A 26,756-nucleotide genomic window follows, 5' to 3' on the forward strand; every position below is an offset into this window, starting at 1 on the left:
TCTGAAGCCAGGCTGATGTGGCATGTGTACAGTGTGTCCGGTGCCAGCGGCTCGTGTGTGTCTGTGGCTGAAGTGTCAGAGAAATGTCAGATCAGTCTCCATCCAGCAGCAGAACTGACCCGAGGCTGTCTGTCTGCAGAGCCCGAATTAGCCCGGTGCAAACACACTGAGGGCTTTTCTGTCCTCCACAACGATTGGGACTTCATCAGGAGCCATAAGAAGTGTGTGATTGTGAGTGTGGGTCGGGGGTGATTGATATCTGTGACACCTCTGGTCTTCAAATCATTCTTGATGTAATAACCATTAAACAGAGCATCCTGTTCAAAAGCATCAATCAGGAGGCAATCCAACCGATCAACTAACTACAGGACTGATGACCAACTTGAACCAGGTCCAAAATGAAAAGTCCATTAGATATTATTCTATATGTTGGTTTCCGGTAAACTGAATCTCATTATATTCCTCAGTCGTGTGCCAGCTGCTTCAAAACAAGTGTTATTGTGGATATAACTTGTATCTTAGCTGAAAGCAATGGTTTTATGTTCTTAGTTTTTTAAAAACACTTTGCTTTTGGCTTCACAAGATGTTAAGTGATGGACTGGAGTTGTGTAATATTACTTGTGATGTATTTATCGGCACCCATTCACATTTCATGGCACTTTGAATGCTACTGGTTAAATTTAAAGAAATGCAACCCAATGTCTTTCTAGTGTTGAGTTCATTAAAGCTGTGCGCTGTTCATTGCTGACCCCTTCCACTGATCTCCTGTGTTCGCTTTGCTTCTCTTTCCAGTCTCTGTGTGGAAAAGTCTTCATGGAAATGTCATCTAGAGTAAGATCGGCGGCGGAGGATTGCTAACGGCCCGTGTTTTACACGACTCAAAGGTCTGCCGTGTTTTCCGGCGCTGATGTGAAGACTTTTTCCGCTGTGTTCTGCCTCCAGGGAAGGACAAGTAGCATGTGTTGTTCAAAACAGCATCTGAAGCTTGTCTCATTGGCCAATTCCTTTCAAAATGTTGGATTTCCAACAAGCTTAGGGTTAAATTGAGGCCAAAATCCTTTAAACGTGTTCATGTGATGCTGTCGATGATGTTTCAGTGGTGTTTCAGATTGGACCTTTCACAAATTTAAGATGGTCAGTAGACTGACTATTTTTATGCAGAAATTGAATTAAGCATGAATCTGCCAACTGCCAAACTGACTCAAATGATTCGCGAACCCACTTTGAACTCCCGAACTGATTAAAATGATTCGCGATCCGAACTCTCGAACTGATTCAAATGATCCGCGAACCCGCTCCGAACTCCGAAACTAACTCAAATGATTCATTCTCCGAACTCCCAAACTGACTCAAATGATTCGCGATCCCGCTCCCGAACTCCCGAACTGACTCAAATGATAAAAAAAACTCAAATGATTAGCGATCCCCAAACTGACTCAAATGATTCGCGAACCCGCTCCGAACTCCCGAACTGATTAAAATGATTCACGCTCCGAACTCCCGAACTGACTCAAATGATTCACGCTCCGAACTGCCAAACTGACTCAACTGATTCGCGAACCCGCTACGAACACCCGAATTGATTCAAATGATTAGCGATCCCCAAACTGACTCAAATGATTCGCGAACCCGCTCCAAACTCCCGAACTGATTAAAATTATTCACGCTCCGAACTCCCGAACTGACTCAAATGATTCACACTCCGAACTCCCGAACTGACTCAAATGATTCACACTCCGAACTGCCAAACTGACTCAAATGATTCGCGAACCCGCTACTAACTCCCGAACAGATTTTAACGAATAACGATCCGAACTCTCGAACTGATTCAAATGATCTGCGAAGCCGCTCCGAACTCCCAAACTGACTCAAATGATTCGCGAACCCCAAACTCATTATGGTTAAGGAATGCTAATGTAAAAAGTGAGGGGAAGGGCAGTAGTAGCCTAAATGTTTGGTTGTCATGGACTGCCAACGTTAAAGAGTGGGGGGATGTCATATGGAGACCCAAATAGCAAACTGACATAGAATCGACGTATATCTACTCTTCCTCTCCCTGCAGTTTGGTAATATAGGCTAAAGATTCCTCCTTTGAACTTGTCATATGGAGTGATTGTATTTTATTTTGTTTTGGGTGCTGTGTTTTCCTTGTGTGTATTTTGCACTGATTGTTTTTCCCTTTTTGATGCGCACTTTATTTTGGTGATTGTTTTATGATCTTCAGAATGTGGGATATTCCCCAGTATTTTCCTAAGGCCTGAATCATATCTGATTAGCGGATAGACAGCTGTTGGTAATCGCTATAACACATCACAGATCATTTAAAAAGGGAATTAAGCGAATGAACTGAAAGCGCGTGTCTGGTACCCCGTGAACTCTGCTTGGTGCTGCTTTGTTCCCCTTGTTCGCTACTGCTGGATGGTAGTTGCTATTGATTTATTTTGTTGACACGGTCGTTGTATGGGATTATTGTTTGCTCGTGTCGAAGCCCGAAGTTGCTGCTGTGCCGGTCCAGTTATCAACTCGGTGGCTGCTGTTTCTTGGCCTTCTCCTGTGGAGATGGGCTACTGGCGGTTTCCTTTTTGTTTGTGTGAGTGTCGTGTTGGTGTGGGCGAGTGATTGACAGGTGACCGCTGCGTAGACGCCACTGCTTGGCGAGAGACGGACTTGTGTTAAGGAATTGCTGATGGACATAAGGACTTCCAGTGGATTTTTAAGTTTTATCCTGTTCAGCTTTTAAGTTTGAGTGTATGATGTACTCTTTTTCTATTTTATTGTTGTAAGTCGAGATATATATATATATATATATAATTGAACTGTTGTCTAAGTTTATCTGTGTTGCTCCCACCAAACTAAAAGAACTTGCAAATAAAAGAAGTATACTTTTATTTAGAGTCCCAGCTCTTTAATTGGGTGGTGTAGTCGAGCTACATTTAATTTGGCCCGCACCTCTTCTGTGGGTTTTATTGTTCTGGGTCTGAATTTGGGCTCCTGGGGTCTCAAAACGTTCACCTTGGAGATTGAAAAGGTTTCTTTTATGACAACACACTCTTAGAAAAAAAGGGTTCATTGGGGTTATATATATGAACCATAGGGTTCTTTACTCAACTCCAAAGAACCTTTTATGCTAAAAAGGTTCTATAATGACAAGAAAGAACCCTTTTGGCACAAAGGTTCTTTAGGCTATTATTCATTCATATATTACATTATTCTGCAACATTTTGTATTTGTAATTAAATTATTGTTTTTAGTAATTTAACATCACATTTTAGTCATGCTGAAATGGCACTCTTGTGTGATATTTATTACATAAAATGATATTTATCTTCTAACCCCCATATCTTGAAATTTGTGATCATTCACATGCATTCATAAATGCATTTGAAAACACCGAATAATGCAGTGAAAGAACGCACTCAAAATGCACACCCAACACACGCACTAGTATGACTTCATCATGTAACTTTAAATTGGCCTAGATGCCTGCACTTATTTGCTTAGTTTTTGAATATACTTGATACTGTTAAAAGGCACATTATTAAAACAAAAAATACGAGTTCACATATCACACCTAAATACGTGTGGAAAACATAATTAATGCCTATCCATTTACAGCTATGATCAGCTGTTTCTTCATATTGGCTGAGCTTTCAACGTTGTCACGGGAAAGGATGAAGCTGATTGGTTGGTTCTTGTCTCATGACCTGCGGCGCGCTTGTGGCATTTTGAAAAGTTGGATGTTTTTAGTTCGATGCGGTGAGGGATGCACCTGGAAAAATGAGCGTGTGTCGCTTTCATTATGAGCGTGCATACCGCACGCCTACATTTGAAATATCGATCTCGATATGTGAACGGCCCCTTACTTATAGCCTTGTTTGCTGCTCTTTAATTTCATTCTTTATCATTTATGTGAAATTATGTACCACAACTTAACAGTTTTGATTTATGGATTTAATTTTTCTATCTGTTGAACACCAAACATAAACAAAAAGTAATAAACTCATAATTTTTATTAATTTTACAAAGTAAACAATTTGTTTGCATTTGCGCGAGCATATTCACGTAGCGTTGTCTCGCGAGTGCAGTTCACGGTTTTTGAATTCCAACGGTCGAGAAGAGATTGATCCCCGTCTGCTGATTTAAATTGATGTTCTGACGGAAATATTGTTGTGGTAAGTAAGAGAAATGAATTTTTTAAAAAGTTATTTACTTTTTATAAGCTTTAAACCTATTAGTAATTAAACTGTCAATGTTTCTACAGCGGATTTACACTAAAACACGAAAGAGCCTGAACCGCGACAGTGTCACAAGTTGCCTTACATCGGTAAGATTTGTTGTGCTTGTTGCAAACTGTTAAATCTTGTGTTTTCAGATCCTAAGCTTAGTTTGTAACTGCAGATAGTGCTCTAAGCTAGTTTTTGACCTCATACTCAAATGGTAAAGAAGAACAGCCATACAATCTGCAGTATGAGACATACGGCAAAATCAAGTTTTTTATTATTCTTGACATCCATGAATAAAAGTGGAAATGTGGGTTTGGAACAACAAAGGTAAACAAGTAAATGGTGACAGAATTATTTTTATTTTTTGGGGGGTGAATGAATGCTTTAATTCTACTGGTAATTGATTTTCAGTTATTTGTGCTATGTCACTTCTAAATAGTATTCCTTATATGAACTGTCTTTTGCTCATTTCAGCAAACAAAAAGATGCAAGACTGCAAACTTTCCAGTACTCCTGTGTACTGATAATCCGGTTTCCACCCAGTCCCAGGAGGTTTGTCTGTTTTATGCTTCTTCACTAAAATGTAATGTGATGCAGTGCCGTCTAAGGGCCCGAAGATCACTGGCATCCAATATGGTTTTCCGGCCTTGACCCTTACACACAGAGATTGTTCCAGATTCTCTGAATCTTTGGATGATATTATGCACTGTAGATGATGATGATAACTTCAAACTCTTTGCAGTTTTTCTCTGAGAAACTCCTCTCTGATATTGCTCCACTATTTTTTGCCGCAGCATTGTGGGAATTGGTGATCCTCTGCCCATCTTGACTTCTGAGAGACACTGTCACTCTGAGAGGCTCTTTTTATACCCAATCATGTTTCCAATTGACCTAATAAGTTGCAAATTGGTTCTCCAGCTGTTCCTTATACGTACATTTAACTTTTCCTGCCTCTTATTGCTACCTGTCCCAACTTATTTGGAATGTGTAGCTCTCGTGAAATCCAAAATGAGCCAATATTTTTCAAAATGTCTCACTTTCAACATTTAATGTTATCTATATTCTATTGTGAATAAAATATAAGTTTATGAGATTTGGAAATTATAACATTCCTTTTTTACTCACAATTTGAGTCCCAACTTTTTTGGAATCGGGTTTATATATTATAAGTGATTATTAACATTTATCATGTCATCCCGATAGAAAGTATATAATAAAAAGAGTTTATGTACATTTTTGTGACACAAAACAAAAGTTGTTTCAGCCCTGAAACTTTTGCAGTGTGAATTCTGTTAATTTATGAAAAATGCATCATTTTGTTGAAACACTATTGACCAGAATTGTTCACACTTGATTCCTGTTTAAGTTGTTGTTGTTGTTGGGTGTTATTCTTTAGAAATGCAACAAATGATCTTGTTAAAAGCTGGTCTTGTTTCAGTATTTCCTCATGAGCTTTCAGACACGTGGGCTGAATCAAGCTGTGTGAAGGGTGAATGAGCAGCAGGTAGTGCTCGGTCCTGACCCGATCAGTGTCTGTGAGCTTTTATCTGCTCAGGCGTTTGTCTCTGAGGAGTCTCTTCACACATGGATGCTTATTTTAAAAGCTGGAAGCTCCTGAAATGCGGTGGCTGCTGTCCAGTTCCCTTATTCTGACCCGGGGAGAGTTTATCAGAACTCCCTCTTGAGTCTTATACGTGCTAAAAGAGCTCAGAGCTCTTCCTACTGAGACTGTCTGCCCATTGAGTTGAAGTTTTACACGCAAAAGTAAAGTTCTAAGTTTCTGAGTTTTATATCTCACCATTAAGAGTTTATATTTCATAGTTTATATCTCATACTTCTGAGTTATGTCATAATTTTGAGTTAATATCTCATACTTCTGAGTTATGTCATAATTTTGAGTTAATATCTCAATCTGAGTTTATATCTCCTAATTTTGAAGTTTTATCTCACATTTATGAGTTTATATCTCAATTTTGAGTTTATATCTTATAATTTTAAATTGATATCTCATAATTTAGCATTTTTCATAATTCTTAGTTTATATCTCACGATTTTGAGTTTATACCTCACATTTCCGCATTTATGTCTCAATTCTGAATTATATCTATAATTCTGACTTTATATCTCAATTCTTAGTTTATAACTCATAATTCTGAGTTTATAACTCATAATTCTGAGTTTATATCTCAATTCTGAGTTATCTCATAATTCTGCATTAATATCATAATTCTGAGTTTATAACTCATAATCCTGACTTTATATCTCAATTCTGAGTGTATAACTCATAATCTTGAGTTTATATCTCAAAATTCTGACTTTATATCTCAATTCTGACTTTATATCTCATAATTCTGACTTTATATCTCAATTCTGACTTTATATCTCATAATTCTGACTTTATATCTCAATTCTGACTTTATATCTCAATTCTGAGTGTATAACTCATAATCTTGAGTTTATATCTCAAAATTCTGACTTTATATCTCAATTCTGAGTGTATAACTCATAATCTTGAGTTTATATCTCAAAATTCTGACTTTATATCTCAATTCTGAGTGTATATCTCATAATTCTGAGTTTATATCTCAATTCTGACTTTATATCTCATTATTCTGACTTTATATCTCATAATCCTGACTTTATATCTCAATTCTGACTTTATATCTCATAATCCTGACTTTATATCTCATAATCCTGACTTTATATCTCAATTCTGACTTTATATCTCATAATCCTGACTTTATATCTCAATTCTGACTTTATATCTCATAATTCTGACTTTATATCTCAATTCTGACTTTATATCTCATAATCCTGTGTTTATATCTCAATTCTGAGTGTATAACTCATAATACTGAGTTTATATCTCAATTCTGAGTTATCTCATAACTCTGCATTAATATCATAATTTTGAATTTATATAGAATAATTCTGAATTTATAATTATGTGTTTATACCTCAATTATGAGTTTATACTTTAGAAGTCTCCATTCATATCTCACAATTCTGAGAAATTGTAAATTGTGAGAAAAAAAGAATTGTGCGATAAGTAATTAATATATGTATAATTTATTCATTCATTTATTTGAAGCAAGCTTCCATAGAAATACTTAAGTATCTAAAACTAAATAAACTAAAAACCAATAAATAAAGAATTTTACTAAATAAAATAATAATAAAAGCAAAGTTTCTAAAACTTTAACTGAAATTAAAGTCAAAACTGAAAAAATATTAAAAAAATAAACCAATTAACAATTTTAACAAAAACTATAATAGCACATCAATCATACTAAAATAACTCTCTTCCAAATGATGTTGTTGTGCGTATCTTCTGTTTCTCTGTAACATCCCAGTATTTCTCAGACTGTGTAAGGTCTTGCATGATACAGCACACTCTCTAAAAATGGTGTAGTTTTAGTATATAATAGATTTACGGTCAGATACATGTGTTCTCCGTATATCACTCCTCCATTAAACATGCACGGCATTGACATTACAGTGTCTTCAGACCAGATGAGCAAGTTATGAGCAATTGAAAGTGACAATAGTGTATAGAAAATCAATTGAGCGTGTGCATCAGTGTCCAAGCTCCATGGGGTCGGTCTGTGTGTCAGTCAGTGTGTTCATGATGACTGTAAGTGAAGCTCCGCCCCTCTGCTGGATTAGAACACAGCCGGAGCCGCTCACATTCAACAGCATTGACTCGCATGTGGACAGATCTGACTGAAAACACCACAGGCGCAGACGGAGACGCACAACATCGCAGGTAAACCATGCACTCGCGTCTGATCAATTACCAAAGAATTATGGACATTTTCATCATTTCAAAACATTATTTTGACCACAAAATAGCACTCTATATCAGGCATAAATCTACAAATTAAGGAAAGTAGCCATATAACAATCTTAAGGACTTGTTGAATCAGGAAGTTATCATTAATAAATGTACTTGTTAAAACATTATTTTAGCCAAAAAATGCCACTTTATATAGGACATCAAGTACAGAAATTATAATAATGATTTTAGCCATCTGGTGAATTAATAATACGTTTTGTAGAGTGTCAGTGTAATTTTATTTTACCATTTTTAGCATTATTATGACCTTAAAATACCAGTCTAATACCAGAATGTTATATTCTAGACTATATTTTTTATATTAAGTGATAGTTTTGTGATAAAGTGAGCTTTTAAATTAAGTTGTGGAGACATTTATTTATTTATTTATATTACAACATTATTTTGGCACAAAAAAAAAAAAAAATCTTTTTTTTTTTTACTGAATCTGTCAGAAATGAAATCATTTTGAGTTATTGGGAATATTTCCTGTCTCTTTTGTATGCTGTACATTTATTCTTTTGAATTCGGAACAAAAAAAATTTGGTCTTAAAATGGTCAAACAAATTTAATTATTTTGGTCTTAAAATGGTCAAAAAAAAATATTATTTTGGTCTTAAAATGGTCAAAAAAATGAATTGTTAAAACATTATTTTGGTCTTAAAATGATCACTTTGGCCACTATTTTAGACAAAGTGCAAATAATAATAGCCATATAATGATTTTTTACTCCTCTATTGTATTAGAAATAAGTTATGTAGACAACTTTTTATAAATATTTGTTAAACATTATTTTGGACCAAATATTCTATTTTATATTAGAGAAAATGGCTATATATTGAGTATTGACTTAATTTTGAACAATTTTAATTGAGTCAGAAATGAAATCACTGTGATCGTGTTGTGAATATTTTCTGACTGTGTTTGTATGTTTTACATTTATTCTGCTGAACTATGAGTATTTTTGGTAAAAAAAAATATATATTATTTATAAAAAAAAATTTTTTTTTATAATTTTTGTTAAACCTCATATCTGCCCCAAATGACACTTTACACTAGACATAAATAACCCTATACAGATTCCAGTCATCATTTGGGGTGATTGTAATTGGATCTGTCATGATCGTGAGTGTGTTGTTGTTTTCTGTCTGTGTTTGTGTTAGTTTTGGTGACGTCTGTCTGCTGCTGTTCCAGTCTGCGTGAGGCCTTTTGGCTTTGCTATTTTAAAAGTCATGCAATGGGGGGAAAAAAATAGATTCTAATTTCTCACATAAAATCTTGTTTTTTATTAATAAAAATACAATTGGCAAGTGTTTGTTCTCTTAAAATCATCATTGCATGAAATCAAGCCTGAATCTCCAAATACTGCAGAAGCCGTTCTCACTGGTAATGCATTTTATATATATATATATATATATATATATTATGTAATTTTGATAATGTAATTAAATAAGACATTTTTAAGTGTGATTTCTTTTTAAGGGCTGCTAGCCATCAATCAAACGTCATCTTTTGGTGGATCTGCAGACAGAATCTGTTTTTACATTCATATTGAAGAGCTTTAACTTGCATGACCCTGTTGATGGACTTGATCATATTAACATTAAATTAATAAATAAATAATAAAGAGAGATAAATCCTCTTATGGCACCTACATAGAGCATTTAATCACTCTCTATCTGGTTTAATTACTTCCTTTAATCGTAAAGCTCATCTACTTCCTATTTAAATTGTTACAATTATAAATCTCTCCTACAGAACATATGTCATTCTATGGATAGTGAGATAGTGTCAGCACGGTCTGTTTTCATAAACGCTTCAGTGTAACGTCACTCAGATTTGAAGACATGTTCGTTACTGAGAACGAATCAATAATCAGAGCCACGGGACGCTTTATCAGCAGACTGAAGGGCTTCAGGTCATGTAGTGAAATATAGAAATATTCAATATCTGTAAACACCAGGGGGTGGGGTTCTAACATATTAAATAATTAAATTAATAATAATTTAATTCATTTATGTATTTATTTGTTATTTGTTTGTAGTAGAAAGTACATTTTGTGTACAGTATATCTATAAATAAATTAAAGATAATTATAAATATATTGAATAAATTGATTTAGATTTTTTTAGACCATAACAAAAGATGTATAAATTAATAATTATTATAATAAAATTAATAATACTTTGAAACTAAACAAAACAGGGTCTTTCCATGCTTTTTTTCTAGCAACTCATTCAGATATTGATTTAAAAATATTATTCAATATTTTTCATATTTCAAAAGCAAACATTTATTCATTGTTTGTTTTTTGTTTGTTTTAATTCTCTCTTTATCCTGCATAGCAATCAAGCTGTTTACATGTTTGTATTTCCCCTCTGAACTATAAAAATGTGATTATTCAAGTAAATTTTACAAGTTTTATGCATTTAATACTATTTCAGTCTTTAAATTAAGACATTTCATGTTTAATTCAATGTGTTACTTGCATAATTTAACTTGCATAAATTAAAAATATTTGATTTTTTTTTATTTACTAGCGATTTCCTTTGTTTCAATGAAATCCTACACCATAACTTTTCCATGATATATACATTTGAATAAATATATATATATGTGAATGTGCTTTTTAATAATAATACATTTAATAAATTTACAAAAAATATGTTTTGACCATTTTTATATATTTTACGAAATGTTATTAAAAAATATAACTATATGCACTGATACAACATCGATTTATTTATTTATTTGCTGTATGGAATAATAAGGATAGGAAACAAGTTTTGCATAAACAAGTTAAAAGTAGTTTACTATATTAATAGTCAAATAAATAAACAAGTGATGGAAAAAGGGGGGTTAAAAATAGATGCAATCTGTGTCTATGATAATACAATGTAAATAAAGAAAGAGACATTCACATTCAAGCTATTTTTGTATTTTTTAAGAGTTCATAAACTGACCCCGTTTTCAAGATCATAATGTCCCGAGACTAAATATTGTTTCATAACTTTTAATAATGAGAGCTGAGCTGAAACTACAGATCAGTTCTGCTGAAGCTCATCCAGACTGACATAATTCATGTTATCGGCCCGTGAAACATATTCATGTGAAAAACAGGTCTTTCTGCAGCACGTGTCTGTATTTCTGGAGCTTGAGGTTGTTTTCAGTACAGGAAGAGCGAGAGCTCAAACAGAACATGTTCTTATTTCCCCTAAGTCTCTGGGATCTCGTGTGCCTCGCAGCAGATTCGAGCTCGAACACACCCCAGACACTAAAGCAGCGTCTGGAAATGTGTTGTGAGGAGGTTCTCCTGGAGAATGCTTTAATGAAGGTCTTCTCTGCGGCTGTCGCAGGTATGGAGCAGCCGATGGACATGGACCGTGGCTTCTTCAGGAAAGTGGACGTCCCCGATCATGCACACTATATCGTGGCATTTTTTGTGGCTGTCATCGGGGCAGTGGGAGTGATCGGAAACATGCTGGTCATGTATGCCTTCTTCAGGTAGGATCTCACATCACAAGGTCTCATAGAGGATCAGTATTCAACTTTAAACATTTCCAGCTGCAGCTGTCTTAAACACGAGTCTTTGGATGAAAGTGTTCTCTTCCAGTTTCTTCTGCTCACAAAGGTTGCATTTATTTGATTAAAAACAGTAATAGCAGTTAAAATAGTTAAATATTATTATAATTTAAAACAGCAGTTTTCTGTGTGAATCTCGTTTAAAGTGTAATGTATTTCTGTGATGCTCCGCTGTATTTTCAGCATCATTCCTCCAGTCTTCAGTGTCACATGATCTTCAGAAATCAGAATAATATGATCATTTACTGCTCAAGAAACATTTCTGATTATTATCAGTGTTGAACACAGTTGAGCTGGAAACTGATGCATTTTATTTTTCAGGATTCACAGATGAATAGATAGTTTATTTGAAACGGAAATCAAATATTACAAACTGAATATGTTGAGTTCATATTGAGATCTTAGCAAATCTGAGGACAGTATGCGCCACTTTTGAGATCTTTTGTGATTCTTTTTAACAAGATATCATTGATTACACACTAATGCAATTTTTACAACTGCATGTAATCAGGATCTCATTGATTGCATGCTGCGTCACTGCGGTGTGACTCACTGCTGATTTAGTCATTTATTTGAATCACTCATTCTGCAGTATGAAGTCTAGTGGTGTTGACATGGGTTTATACTGACGGGTTTATTTCTGTCTTTGCTGAGAGGGACGGTGTGTCGTCAGTAATAGATGAAGACAGCAGACACTCAGTGGCTTCATGGTGACGATCATATTTAAATACGGAAGTGAACTTATGATAAAGTTACGATTGGGTCTGGATTCTTGATCGAGATTTAATGTAAATACAGTTGTCAGTGGTTGTACAAATAGGTCTTTCTTGTAAATAATGGTACGGGATTAATCAAGGTTAAACAGGATTGAATTTAATTGATTATTAATTGTCGTCATAGTTTTTATCAACTACATTTTTTTCACAAACATAAACAGTAACTAAAAACTAGGGTTGTTGATTTCGCCAATATTGATTTTATACAACAGTGAAATATAAAATTTTGCTCATTTCACACATCCTTAAAACTGCAGTGTTTCGTTGCTGAATGAATCCATGATTCAGTCAATGATTCAGTGACTCATTCATAAAAACTTGCTTTGTTTTTGAATGAATCAGCTGTTTGAATGAATCATGAGTCAAAAATTCAGGGACTCATTCATAAAGTCTTTCTTTGTTTCTGTATGAATAATCTGTTTGAACGAATCTTGAGTCAATGATTCAGTGACTCATTCATAAAGACTTGCTTTGTTTCTGAACGAATCACGAGTCAATGATTCAGTGACTCATTCATAAAGACTTGCTTTGTTTCTGAATGAATTATCTGTTTGAACGAATCACGAGTCAATGATTCAGTGACTCATTCATAAAGACTTGCTTTGTTTTTTAATGAATCAGCTGTTTGAACAAATCGGTTGAGTGAATCTTTCAATAACTCATTCATTAAAACAGTGACACTGACCTACTGGCATTTTAGTTACATATTTAGAGTATAATTTCATTATTATTATTTTTTTAATAATTTCAAATTTCAATATTCATAAAAAAAATTAATCTGTGGTTATATCAAAATGTAAATAATATATTCTCCAGGAGTTTATAAAGAATTTGGATATTTTTTAAGGAATGCTTAATTGGTGCCTCAAAATTTAAATAAACCGGTTAGATGTTAAAATCTTAGTATCTAGTCAACTAAATCTAGTCTAAACTATTCAGATGAGTAAAATATGAATATTTTAATCTAACTGAATATGATGCGAGCAGCAGGTCAGTAGTGTGTTTTCAGTATTTAGGGACGTCAGTCATGAAGTCGTGTCTGTGAGTGTGACTCTCTCTGAAGCTCCACACATTGCATTCAGTCGAAATCCTCTAGAGACACTAACACACTTTTTGCACACTCGTTCTCAAAGAGCACGCTCTCCTCAGTCCCATGACATTTTCTTCTAGATCACATCTCTACAAACAAAACTCACACTTATGAGTGTGAAAGATCTGACTCTGAGAGACAATCTTGAGCAATGCATATAAATATAAAGCTCATTTACTCATCCTTATAGCATTCCATCCTTGTCTTTCTTAGTTTCTGTGGCAAAAAAAAAGATACATTTTGAAAAATGTTCATAGAATGTTAGCTTTTATATTTGGATATTTTATTATGCTTTGGATATTTGGCTTAAATGACTGTTAATTTAAGCTCATTTTCACATGGTTTGATTTACATTAAGGTTTCATAAAGGTTAAACATTAACTAATAATGACCAATATTTCCACAGCCTTTCATAATCTTAGTAAATGTTTATTTCAAAATTTACTACTGTTTTAAATGAAAAGTTAGTTTTGTTAACATTAGTTAATGCACTGTGAACTTGCATGAACAAACAAGTAATAACTAGCATTAACCAATATTAAAACCTTTAAAAATGCATTTATCATTATTAGGTTTTTGATAAAGCATCAATAACCGATATTAACAAAGATTTTTTTAAATATTGCTCATTCTATGCTTATATTAGATATTGCATTAACTAACGAGATCTAAGTCTAATTGTTTCTTATATTTTAAGGTTAACAAACAATATATCACTGTATTTCTCTATATAACTAGCATTTACCCATATTAATAAAACCTTTAAAAATGCATTTATCATTATTAGGTTTTTGATAAAGCATCAACTAATGTCAACAAACGTGATCCTATTGGAAATGCGTTACTGTTTTTTATTTTTTCAAGGTTATGTCTTCTGGAAGCTGCTGTTTGCATTTGTCCGCTAACAGTGTGATTGCATAATTTAATGAAAGAAACCATGCAATTATGTAACATGATGCACATTGACTGTAAATGAAGAATTTTCTAATGTGCTTAGGACATGCATTAACAACGCCAGCTCAACAAGTTCTCATGAAGTTTATGTTTCTTTCAATGTAGCATGTGCATCCTCTTTTATTCAATTAGAAGACAATTTTGTTTCTTTTTAGAGTAACAAATGCATGGATGAATGCTTCATAATAAAACCAGGAATGTGTGTTAAGAAAGCACAGTCAGTTGTCAACATTTAGGTTGCATTTACTCTGCATGGTTCAAGTGACCCAATTCTGATTTGGCCCATGCATGACACACGTAAGCAGGAAAAAAGCACATGGATTCCAATATTATCAGATTGGTTTCAGGCCTCATTCTTATGTGGAAATAAATCTGATGTGAATTGAATACATGCATTTGCCATTTGACAGATCAGATATTCCCCTGTTAATGCGAGTTGGATCTCAAATGTTTCTGAAACATCTCGCAGTACAGATATATCTATGACAAATGAAACATCTCTAGTTGAGTGTATTTTTATTTAATTTTCTTTTTTTTTAGGAGGATGCAGTTAGATGTGAAAGAGATTTTAACATTGTTTTCTTATCAAGACATTTAATAAGGATATGTATTTTTTATGTGCATGTTAAAGCAACAGTTCACCCAGAAATGAACATGTGCTGAAAATGTGTTCACCCTCAGGCCATCTGAGATCAGTTTGTGTCTTCCTCAGATTTGTAGAAATGTAGCATTGCATCAGTCAACATCTGGACAAGACAAATTTGTTGCAAACAAATCCAGCATTAAGATGTTTTTACTTTAGTTTAAACCGTTTCTTTCAGCTAAATTGTTAACTGATGTGTGCTGTGGATTATTGTGATGTTATTATCAGACTCTCATTCTGACGGCACCCATTCACTGCAGAGCATCCCTTGATGAGACACTGATGCAATGCTGCATTTCTACAAACCTGATGAAGAAACAATTTAAATTTTTGTCTGAACTATTCCTTTAACACCGTCTAATATATGCAACACATAGACACAGTCCATCTCTGTCCCAAGATTATGTCCCGTGTTCCCTAATAACTAAACATGACGACAACAGCAGCATTAACAGACTCTGATGTGGATTTTCTCCCTGACTGAGAATCACCCAAACTGCAGCGTCTCTGGAGGTCGTCTGTCAGCTGAGAGCTTTCTAGGAAAGGTTGTGTTGTTCGTGTGAAGAGCTGAGGTCTGCAGGCTCTAATGCCTGATGGATGGGGTGAGGGTTTTAGCAGGTGATGCTGGGTGACTTTCAATCAGAGGAAATGGTGTGAACTCTGACTGTAGGATTAATGAGATGATGTGCAATCACAATCGAAGCATGTAGAAGTTTCTAGCATTGTTTTAACCCTACTTTATCAAGTAAAAGCTCTTTTAGTGTATTTATACAAGCGTCCAGCTTCAGCTCGAGCTTCATGTGTCAAATCTTGAGTGATTCTGATCAAGTAAAGGTCAGAATAACTTCAGTAATGAACTCTATGGACTGAAGCAGCTCAGCTTTACTTGATTCTCCATCAATCATGTTTTAGAGTCTCAAATCTGATCCTCAGGATCTTTTGAGGAGCGTTTGTTTCCAGAAGCTTTACTTTCACTGTTCAGATGTCCAGAACATCTCACATCTTCTGAGGAGCCTTGATTTCTTCATCTCTCAGTCACTGTGTTATATGTGCGGATCAGTACTGTGTGATGTGTCTAGTGATGCAGTTTTACTGTTATAAAGATCTCACTGATTTACATTACAAGCATCAAATTTTCATCACTTTTTGTCCACATAAATATCAGCATCTGCACCAAATTGCAAAATAAATTGCATATTGCAAAATAATAAAATATATTGGATTCAAAAGTCTTCTATTTCAGTTATAATAATGCATCATGCAGAAATGCACTCCTAATATGAATCTTTACATATCATCGTATTTATATAGAGATATGTTTCCATTGATCACTAAAGTTCCTTTATATTAAATAATCTTTAAAATGTGGTGATATAAAAGTGCAAATCGTTATACAGTATTTCATATCTGGGCAAAATGTGTGAAATAAAAGTTTAAATGTGAAGCATACACTGTAAAAAACAAAGTGCATTTCAGTTTTTCTACTACAAGTCAATGTGTAACTTCTTGATTTTTTATAATCATTCATGAAATTTACTAGCAATTTCTGAGTGAAAATTGTATTTTGTGTTTCAGTAATAAGAAGCTACGGACGCCTCCGAACTACTTCATCATGAATCTGGCCGTGAGTGACTTCCTCATGGCCATCACTCAGTCGCCCATCTTCTTCGTCAACTGCTTGTACAAGGAATGGGTGTTTGGTGAAATGGGTACCTAATTTCCCCTCCTCCTCGTCTAGACGCTTACTCATCTGCGGTCTGCTCACACATCTGCTTCTCCACGCAGGTTGTAAGATGTACGCCTTCTGTGGCGCTCTGTTCGGAATCACATCCATGATCAACCTCCTGGCCATTTCCATCGACCGCTACATCGTGATCACCAAACCCCTGCAGGCCATCCGCTGGACGTCTGGACGGCGCACACTTATCATCATCCTCCTGGTCTGGATCTACTCTCTGAGCTGGAGTCTGGCGCCTCTTATGGGATGGAGTGAGTGTAATGTCTTTTTTTCCTTTTGAATGATTTGTTTTTTTAAGGTTCTTGACTCTGTTGTTCTTGGACAGGTTCCTATATCCCAGAAGGGCTCATGACGTCCTGCACGTGGGACTATGTGACGTCCACGCCGGCGAACAAGAGCTACACCTTGATGCTCTGCTGCTTTGTGTTCTTCATCCCTCTTGGAATCATCTCTTACTGCTACCTCTTCATGTTCCTCGCCATTCGGGATGCAAGCAGGTACTGAATGAATAAGGTTTCTACGTACTGTATTTTTCAGACAATAAGTCGCACCTGAGTATAAGTCGCATCAGTCCAAAAATATGTCATGATGAGGAAAAAAACATATATAAGTCACATTTATTTAGAACCAAGAGAAAACATTACCGTCTCCAGCCGCCAGAGGGCGCTCTATGTCTTCAGTGTTGACTACAGGAGAACTGAGCAGCATAGAGCGCCCTCTGGCGGCTGGAGACGGTAATGTTTTCTCTTGGTTCATGTCTCTTAGTTCATTTCTCTTGGTTCACGTCAAATTAATTTTGATAAATAAGTCGCACCTGACTATAAGTCGCAGGACCAGCCAAACTATGAAAAAAAAGTGTGACTTATAGTCCGGAAAATACCGTATACGTATTTTTATATAGGTGTTTATAGATTTTTCAGACCATGTATAACATTTGATAAATGGCTTAATTTTTTTTTATTTTTTATGCATGTTACATTCTTACTAGTTGTTGGAAATAATTGTTGGAAAGTTGCAGCTACAGCAGTAATTGTAGCCAGTGTTATTTTAGTATTATTATATTGTGAGGTTTTGTTTTCATTTTAAATTTAGTTAAAGTTTTAGTAAATTTGTTGTGTGATTTAATTTATAAATATATATATATATATATAGTTGTTTTTAGAATATGTTTTAGGTACAATTTATTTCGTTTAATAATTTTAGGTCTTTAACTTCAATTAAAATGATAAATGTTGCTTCAGTAACTAGATAAATAAGCTTTAATGTTAATTTTCTTTCAAATTATGATTATTATATGGTACACTAGCGATCTCTATTCTTTTTCTGTTCTTTCGACTTCTCGACTTTCTTGTTATTATAAATGGATTGATTCATATAAAATTATTTTATATTATTTTCAGCATTAGATTCAGTAAATAAACCTTAAATATTGATGTGTTATTAAATATCTGTTGTAGATATCCAGTCTGACCTAAAATGGTGGTTTTAGGAAACAGAATAGAGACAAGAGTCTGGAGACGCAGATATTTGTCTGTGCTCTGTTTTCTTCTCTACACACACTCACACACTCTTGATTGGGATCAGTGTGATCGGGTCATAGCAGGACGTCTGCTCACCCTAACTGGGACGTCTACTGTTCATCATCCATCTTCCGGTGTGTCTCCAGAGATCTGGAGAAGCTGAGCAGTCATGTGAGGAAGACGGCGCTCATCCAGCAGCAGTCCATTAAGACCGAGTGGAAGCTGGCGAAGATCGCGTTCGTGGTCATCATTGTGTTCGTTCTGTCCTGGTCTCCTTACGCCTGCGTCACTCTCATCGCCTGGGCTGGGTAACTATCAGCTTCATCTGCTCCAGATGGTTTTTCTGTCATTGCTTTGACTGTTGGATAGTTGTTTTCCAGTGTATAGTGCATAGAACTGAAGGCAGATGTGTAGTTATTAGTTTGACAGATTTGGAGAAATGTAGCATTGCATCAGTGTCTCATCAATGGATGCTCTGCAGTGAATGGGTGCCGTCAGAATGAGAGTCTGATAAAAACATCCCACTTCCTCCGGTGAAAAAGTGCATCAAAATCAGCCACAGATTAGTTTAGATTTGTTTAAACGCTGCTTGATCTGTGCAGATTTCTCTCCTGATTCAGACCAGAACACGTCTTCACTGGAGGAAGTGGATTATAGACTCTATGTGTTTGAGTTAAAATCATCTTAATGCTGGATGTGTTTCAGGTTTTGTCTTCTCCAGATGTTCACTGATGGACTGGAGTGCTGTGGATTATTGTGATGTTTTTATCAGACTCTCATTCTGACGGCACCCATTCACTGCAGAGCATCCATTGATGAATCACTGATGCAATGATACATTTCTTCCACATTTACATCTGTAATAGCATTTAGCCATGCACTTGTCAGCAACCTCTTTTTTCAAGACGAGTATATGCATTACAAAAAGAGGGAAGTACAGATGTATTTTTCTTAATTTCTTAATTTCAGGCATTTAACCAAAAACCCATAAAAAAAACAACTGAATTCAGGTGATGGAAGTGATAAAATGCTCTACAAAAATACATCACTCCTCTTCTCACTCCTCTCTTGCATTTCCACATTTGGATTGAACACACAGTATTTAGCCGTTTTGTCCCAACCTGTGATGGAAAGTTTATTGTAGATCATCTAATCTCTCAAAGAAATGTTCCGATTTATTCAGTCTATCAAAGAGAGTCAAACCATGCAGAAGATCTGAAACTGTCTCAGAGTAAAGAGACGTCCTTTTATAGAAGTACTGTCCACAGCAGAAGACAGTGTTCATCAGTTGAGTTCACCGGCTTGATGCTAACACCTCTGTGTTAGTGTTAGAGCTCAGTCTGCTGGAGGATAGCTATAATCAGACATGCGAGAACACCTCGAGGTCACTTCCATGTCATGTAAACAGCCACTGCAGGGGTCAGCGGCTTCTCCTGACCGCTCACAAACACTCCTCTGCTTCAGTCAGTCTGCACTACAAAAACATTCCCACAGCTCTTCAACAATTTTTTTTTTTTTTGTATTTTTGGTTTTCCAGAACAAATATCTAAATATGCTTCAATCAAATGTACTTGAGAAGTAAAATGACTTGAGATACTAAGTCTTTTTCTGAGAAACTTTATAAAAATTTAAATGAGTTCATGTTTTAACCCTTTAACTGCCCCACCAAGAAAAAAGCATTTTTTGTTTGCATTTCTTATCTCCTTATGTCATTAGTTACCACACTCAATGTATTTTTTTTCCAACACGTCCCATAATTTTTAAAACATTAGCTTAGCTTTTCTACGTTTACCATAAAGTGACAAATCAACCATTTGGTTGAGCACGTTTTTGAAAAATTATTGAAAACATACTAAAGTTTTTTCATGGCACCAAGTAAAATAATTTTGTAAAGTTAGGGCTCTTACAGTGTAATATGTCAAAAAAATATGCTTACCTTGCAAAATTTCACCAAAAACAGTTTACATGGCAGGAGTGATTTCTTTATCTCTGACATCCATCAAAGAAGAAGTGTTGTGACAAATGCTGTTGATTTTTTTTGGCTTAACATACCTCTACCAGATGGTAGAGATGGCTCAATCAGCTTGAATTAAGTTAGGTACTCCTCTCAATAAAATATAGTGACTCAAAATGTGCTCAACCATTTGGTCGAGCGGCAGTTAAAGGGTTAAACAGGTAAAAAAAAAAAAAACTGAAATAATCTTGTTTTCTCCTTGAATTAAGTCTGTTTGTCTTACGCTATTGACAGATACTGTATATTTTTTTGTTTTAAGATCACTTTTTGTTTCTTAATTTTGATGCAATTTCTCAGAAAGCAAGACTTTATAAGTTGTTTTGCTTCTCATGTAAATGCATCTTGATTTAAGAATATTTAAAAAACAAGACAAAAAATAGGCCTAGATTTATGTCATTTTGCTTTTCAAGTAAATGCATCTTGAATTTTGTTTTTTTTGGGGGGGGATATTTTGCAACGGAAAAAGACAAAAATAATTATAAAATATTTTTTTTTTTTGCAGTGTATCTACACATTCTAAAATCAATTGCATTAAAGCAAACTTTCTCAAGATATTAAATTGTTTTTTTTTTTCTAAAAAAAAAAAAAGTTCATATTTAAAACAAGAAGAAAGTATGTCAATGGGGTCAGAAAAAAACAACTTATTTTTCCTTTCAGTTGAGTTTAGTTTTTACCCTCCACTGACAATTTCTTTTTCTTGTTTCAAGCATAAACTAAATTAATTTTATTTATTTATTTATTTAATTATTTATTAGATTTTCTATTTTAAGTAATTTTGCTTCTCAAATAATTGTAGCTTAATTTTCTTTATACACATATAAAATACAGTGTATTTAAACATGCAAAAACCAAACCGTTCTCTGAGAAGAGAAAAAAGAATTTATGCTTAAAGCAAGAAAACAAATCTGTCACTGTGGTCAGAAAAATAATCCTAACTCAAAGAGAAAGTAAGATTATTATTTCTTTTAAAAATTGAAAGTAATTTTTTCTTGTTTTAAGCATAAACTCACTTAATTTTGATGCAATTTCTCAGAAAGCAATACTTTATAAGTTATTTTGCTTCTCATGTAAATGCATCTTGTTTTAAGAATATTTAGATATTTGGACAAAAAAACAAAACAAGACAATCATCTTTTGCAGTGTAAAACTGCCATCACAAATTCAGATGTCATCAATTCTCACAAGAACTGCAAACGTTCAGGAAATATTTCCTTGCAAATAATGCTTGAAGACGCTGTGGGGATGTGAGCTGGAGATGTGCTTTGGTTATTATGTGTATGTTCAGGTACAGCCACGTTCTCACGCCGTACTCCAAGGCAGTTCCTGCAGTGATCGCCAAAGCATCAGCCATCTACAATCCCTTCATCTACGCCATCATTCGCTCCAAGTACAGGTTCGTTCAAGTGCACATGCCTTCGAAGATACACAACACAGAGACAATATGTGACTCAGTGTATTTCTGCCTGATCCACAGAGACACGCTGGCGGAGAAGGTGCCCTGTCTGCATTTTCTGGCCCAGTCGTCCCGTAGAGACTGCATCTCGGTGTCCAACAGCGAATCTTCCTTCAAGGAGCCCATGCTCAGCCGACAGTCATCAGGGTCAAAGGTCAAGTTCCAGCGAGTCTCCTCTATGTCCACCACGGACACGGTTAGTATTTTACTGAAAGGAGAATGTCTTATCATTTAGTTCAAGCGTGCATGACCAGATTATTCAGATTTAGTTTTTATAATGCCAACCCAGTGCTAAATCAAGGAGTTAATTATTGTGATTATTTAGAAAACCGTTCATATGTGAAAGAGTTTTGGACTTTTAATGGCAAACGTGTCAATATTGTGTTGTATATGTAGGTCTGGAGTGATGTAGAATTAGATCTCGTGGACCAAAAGACTCTCCGAAACTCACCTTCAGCCAATCAGCTCAGAGATGAAGGAGGGAAGACAGGGCAAACTAAACAGGGCGAGACGGAGGACAAGAGGCGCCCGGAAGAAAACCACAGTGCAGAGAAGGTAAGGTATGTGCTTATACAGCAAATATTACTGTAGAGCATTATTAGTAAGTGATGAAATGCACAGTGACTCTCCAGAGCGTGAGAGAAGTGTATCCGTCTTTTATAAATCTGATAAAACTAAAGACCCTTCAGAGATATGATGTGTTCTGTCCCCTTTAAAAACAAAGACTCTTTGGTTCCTTTAACATCCATGGAACATTTCCATTGCAAAAAAAAGCTTGGATTAATTGCAGAAATTTTCTTTGAGGGACCCAAAAATGGTTCTTCTAAGGCATCACTGTTAAAAAATAAACCAATGTGTGATAAAAGCATCTGTCAACAGCATAACTGTAAATGTTTTATCCATCACAGCGTGCAGTCAGAGAAAGCTTCTCTTTGAACGATTGTGGCCTCGACCTGGCGTCCGAGTCCATCAACATGGCCACCGTTCCTCTTCTCATGACCAAAAACACTCCAGGGGAGGAACAAGAGGAGAAGGAGGAGCACGAAGACAGCAATTCTCTGAGCAATGCTCTGGCTTTCTACCAAGACACAGAGGAGCCACAAATCATTAGCGGTCCCACATCAGAGCAGACCAGAGAAGACAAATTAATACTGGACCTCAAGGGTGAGCTTCTGGAGTCTGTGGAGAAACTCCTCTCCTGAGGCTGAACCAGAGACCCAGAGATCCTCTTCTGTACGTCTGTGTTTCACTGAAGACGCTCGAGAAGCACGGTCTTCTGCTGGGAGTTTTCACATCAGCAGTTTAGATGGACAAGCTATTACTAACAATCAAAGGAAGAACTAGTTCTGATGTTCACAGTGTGTGTAGAAGTAGCTGAAAGAGACACAACACTGTGCACATTATGATTTTATTTATTGAAGCGTGTTCTTATGAATATGCATAACACACGTCATCATGAGACGTAAAACAATCTTAATTAATTTCACTTAAGGAGCTCTACTGACTAATTTTTGACTGTCGAGAATAATTGTGATTGAAGAAAGTGCAGTTGTTTCAATGCAAGTCAACCTGGCGAATTTATGTTTTTTTTCATGCATTACCAAATATTTTCACATTTAAAGTCTCTTTCTAATATATCCTTGCAATTTTAATCAATGCTGTGGCCATTGCACAGTAATATCACACTGAAAATTTTCATATTGTAAGTTATTGCATCAAATTTGGCTCACGTGAGCATGTATCATGCACTTATATAGCATTTATACAATACAGGTTTTTGTTTTTCAAAGCAGCTTCATATTAATAAACAAGAATATAACTTCTCCAAATTTCATCAATTCTGAAATGACTTTATTTTCAGCTATACGCAGCTCTACAGAAGACAGTCTTCAGCTCAATCCACTTCAATGTTGATTCGGTTTAATGACTGTGTCGATGTTGCAATGTTCATCAGTTACAGAACTAATTCGATTTAGATGTAAAGAAGCTCTGCAGAGTCATTAACCCGCTCAATGCTGATTCAGTCGTCTGCTTGGAGATCAGGATGTTCAATATTTAACCACTGTTATAAGTGCTTTACTGTAATGATGAGTCCAAATTATTTTCTGTGTTGCATTACAGGGCAAACAGTGATGAACTTATTTTGAAGCTCGGACATGTTTTAAGTTAGTCCCAATACTGTCAAACACAGTTAGATAAGAGCAACCTATTAGACCCGGTAAAGCATGTTTAATTTCATTATCCCAGCTTTACACTGTAGGATTATTTCGGCTGTGTGTTCTCCGGCACCTTTTGTTCATCCCAGTCGTCCCATAACGAAAACATAACTAATCCCGTGGCATCTATACCTCCTCGAATCCTATTTTGTAGTAACATATGCTTGAACATTCGAGTGGTTTGTGAGAAAAAATATATGTACTTGTGTAAGACACAGTGTAAAACAAGAAAAAGTGGCATTTACGCACTTGACAGATGCATCTACACAAAAGGAACATGATGCTCATATGTTATGTTTGGTGAAGCCCTTATTGTGCATTTTTTGTGCCGATCAAATGTCATGCAGTTTCACAGGGAACAGGCCAAGTGTTGCGTACATTCCCACAAGTTCTATCATCATTATTAATATTAATTGTGAGGTTAAGAATACAACAGAGCTTTATTGTTTCCTGTACACTGAGATTAAATGAACAGTGACCTAAAATCCCACGACTGTTGTACGGCTGCTACTCACCACCTTCATTTCCAGGATTATTTCTCATTCATCTGGATCTTGGAGCAGTACAGAGACTCGGGTAAGTACAGGTCAAACCTTTACATAAACTTATGATTAAAATGGGTGTAGTATTGGCGTATGACGTATGGTCTGGAGTCCTGTTTAGTCTCCAGCTACACGGGTTAAGATCGGATCACCAGCTGTGGGAAACATGTGCATGGTCTATAAGAGAGTGGAGCAAAATTGTATGCAAGAAACTAATGCAAGCTGATATTAGTGATCTTTTTTGATCGGAGCAATCAGCTGTGCTGCTATTTTCAAAGCTATAGTGATGAAGCAAACTTAAACCAAGCTAATTAACAATTAAAAATATATTTTTTTAATTATGAATGCTGATGGAGGATTGAGTTGCATTGCATTGCATTTTTACAATGTCTTGCATGCATTAATTGTGAAATCTGATTACTTAGATAAAAAAAGTAAAAACAAAAAATAATTATATATATATATATATATATATATATATATATATATATATATATATATATATATATATATATAATTTATTTTTATTTTTATTTTTTTATTTTTTTGGCAAATGTTTGTATGAATTAGCCATTCCAGGTATTATTGTTTAAAATCTAAGTTGCTGTAAATTGTAGAATTGTAACAATTTTTGTTAGTAGACCATGATGTTCTTGGCGGATTTTAATATTATGTGAAACATATAGAGAGGCACATCAAGATAGTAGTTTAATAAATGCTAGTCATTAAACCATTAAAATTTATAAGGTAACTTATATTCTTAAATTGTTTACATTTATGCATTTAGCAGACGCTTTTATCCAAAGCGACTTACAGTGCATTCAGGATATGCATTTTTTTTTTTTTTTTATTGAATCCACAACCATTTCCCTGTGTAATCCAGTTACTTTCTATAAGACTTTCTGTTTAAAGTATTTATAAAAACTGATATTCTTACCCTTTCACTATCTGGGATGTCAAAACCAAGTCAACCGAACAGCCTCACAGTTTCTTCTTTCTCCGAATCATCAATAAATCTTGATCACAGAAAAACAACATTGATTAAACGTCAGTCTTCATTTAGCAGTCATTGTCCAGCCGGCTTCACAGACAGAGGTTTAGAGTTAACGACAGCCACAAAACCCCAACAGATCAGACGCAAATCTATCATCAAAATCAAGTATTAATTAAATAATTGAGTCCTTTTTGATTGGATGGTTTTATGATGAGGACTTGACTCATGAATATTAATTTTCTCTCTCTCTTGTGCACACAAACTTATTTCGTGATTATATATAGGCTGGTCTTGTTATTATATCTGCATTTTAACACAACTTTCCAAACCCATTAGAACCATTCTGTTAATCGAACAGCCAGGCCCTAACCAAAATATGTTCTAGATATAACATTCCCGTTATGAAATCTCTATTCCTGAATATCCAAAACGTCTCGCTTATTATTAATTATTATTAACATTAAAAAAAGTTCCATGAACAATGTATAAATAACACTTGAGAGCATTGTTAAAGACTAGAAAACTGTTTTATTGTTACTGAAAGAATGGAAAGAACCCAAGGGTTAGTCCATATTTTACCCAAAATTGGGTTTAAACAACCACTCATTTTTTAGAGTGAAGAATCAAAACTTAAGGAATGGTCTAGTCACGTGTTTAGTAGCCTGATGGGACACTGATATAAACAAAAATATCACTTTTGTGGGAAGATCTGCAGTTTGCTCCAGTAGATGGCAGTATTTGACCACACTATTTAATCTGAACTGCAGCTCATACAGAGTCAGTATATCACTCTGAAATGATTGAAACACATCTCACCTGATTACTGATAACACACTGTTTGCTCTTAATATTACACGGTTGTGATTACCACCTAATGCTTTTGTTCTGAAACACGTTACCAATTGTTGTCATCAACTATAGGAGGAATCTGCCGGTATTCAGAGATGGGAGAACTGACAGCAGCTTGTGTTGAGATGATTGTGTCACTAACACTGGCCTGAGCCGGGCGTCTCCTGCATGACCTCATTCAGATTGTTATCGCTTCTGGGCATAACAGCTTATTGTGAGAAACTTATTTAACAAATGAAATGACGTTTTTGATTGATTGTTCTTCGAATTGACATCAGATATTATTACTGTAAGTGAACTCTATACTGTATGCTTCTAATTCCACAG

At 35.1% G+C, this 26,756-nt stretch overlaps 1 protein-coding gene across 4 annotated transcripts; it reads left to right on the top strand.

Moving 5' to 3' along the window:
- Window positions 1-1,963: 1,963 nt before the first annotated feature.
- Window positions 1,964-23,707, top strand: LOC128020891 (melanopsin-B). 4 transcript variants are annotated; one of them, XM_052607682.1, is made up of 11 exons: window positions 4,130-4,324; window positions 4,698-4,775; window positions 11,415-11,562; window positions 16,679-16,812; window positions 16,889-17,092; window positions 17,167-17,338; window positions 18,508-18,669; window positions 21,661-21,768; window positions 21,850-22,024; window positions 22,225-22,383; window positions 22,737-23,707. In XM_052607682.1, exons 3-11 carry the CDS (start codon window positions 11,417-11,419, stop codon window positions 23,028-23,030), a joined length of 1,554 nt encoding a protein of 517 aa, XP_052463642.1. In that variant the 5' UTR covers window positions 4,130-4,324; window positions 4,698-4,775; window positions 11,415-11,416; the 3' UTR covers window positions 23,031-23,707. The 4 variants fall into 4 exon arrangements, with proteins under 4 accessions (XP_052463643.1, XP_052463642.1, XP_052463641.1 ...); XM_052607683.1 differs by lacking the exons at window positions 4,130-4,324; window positions 4,698-4,775 and adding an exon at window positions 1,964-2,066; XM_052607681.1 differs by lacking the exons at window positions 4,130-4,324; window positions 4,698-4,775 and having other exon boundaries at window positions 11,220-11,562.
- The last annotated feature ends 3,049 nt before the right edge of the window (window positions 23,708-26,756 follow it).

The sequence above is a fragment of the Carassius gibelio genome, chromosome A10 (genome assembly GCF_023724105.1).
Source record: "Carassius gibelio isolate Cgi1373 ecotype wild population from Czech Republic chromosome A10, carGib1.2-hapl.c, whole genome shotgun sequence".
Lineage (NCBI taxonomy): Eukaryota > Metazoa > Chordata > Actinopteri > Cypriniformes > Cyprinidae > Carassius > Carassius gibelio.

Bases quoted from the DNA above. Each gene is read 5' to 3' on its own strand.
- LOC128020891 (XM_052607681.1), top strand. From the start codon at position 11,258: ATGTTCTTATTTCCCCTAAGTCTCTGGGATCTCGTGTGCCTCGCAGCA. The intron at 11,563-16,678 runs GTAGGATCTCAC...TTTGTGTTTCAG, and splicing joins GTCATGTATGCCTTCTTCAG to TAATAAGAAGCTACGGACGC. The intron at 17,339-18,507 runs GTACTGAATGAA...GTGTGTCTCCAG, and splicing joins GCCATTCGGGATGCAAGCAG to AGATCTGGAGAAGCTGAGCA.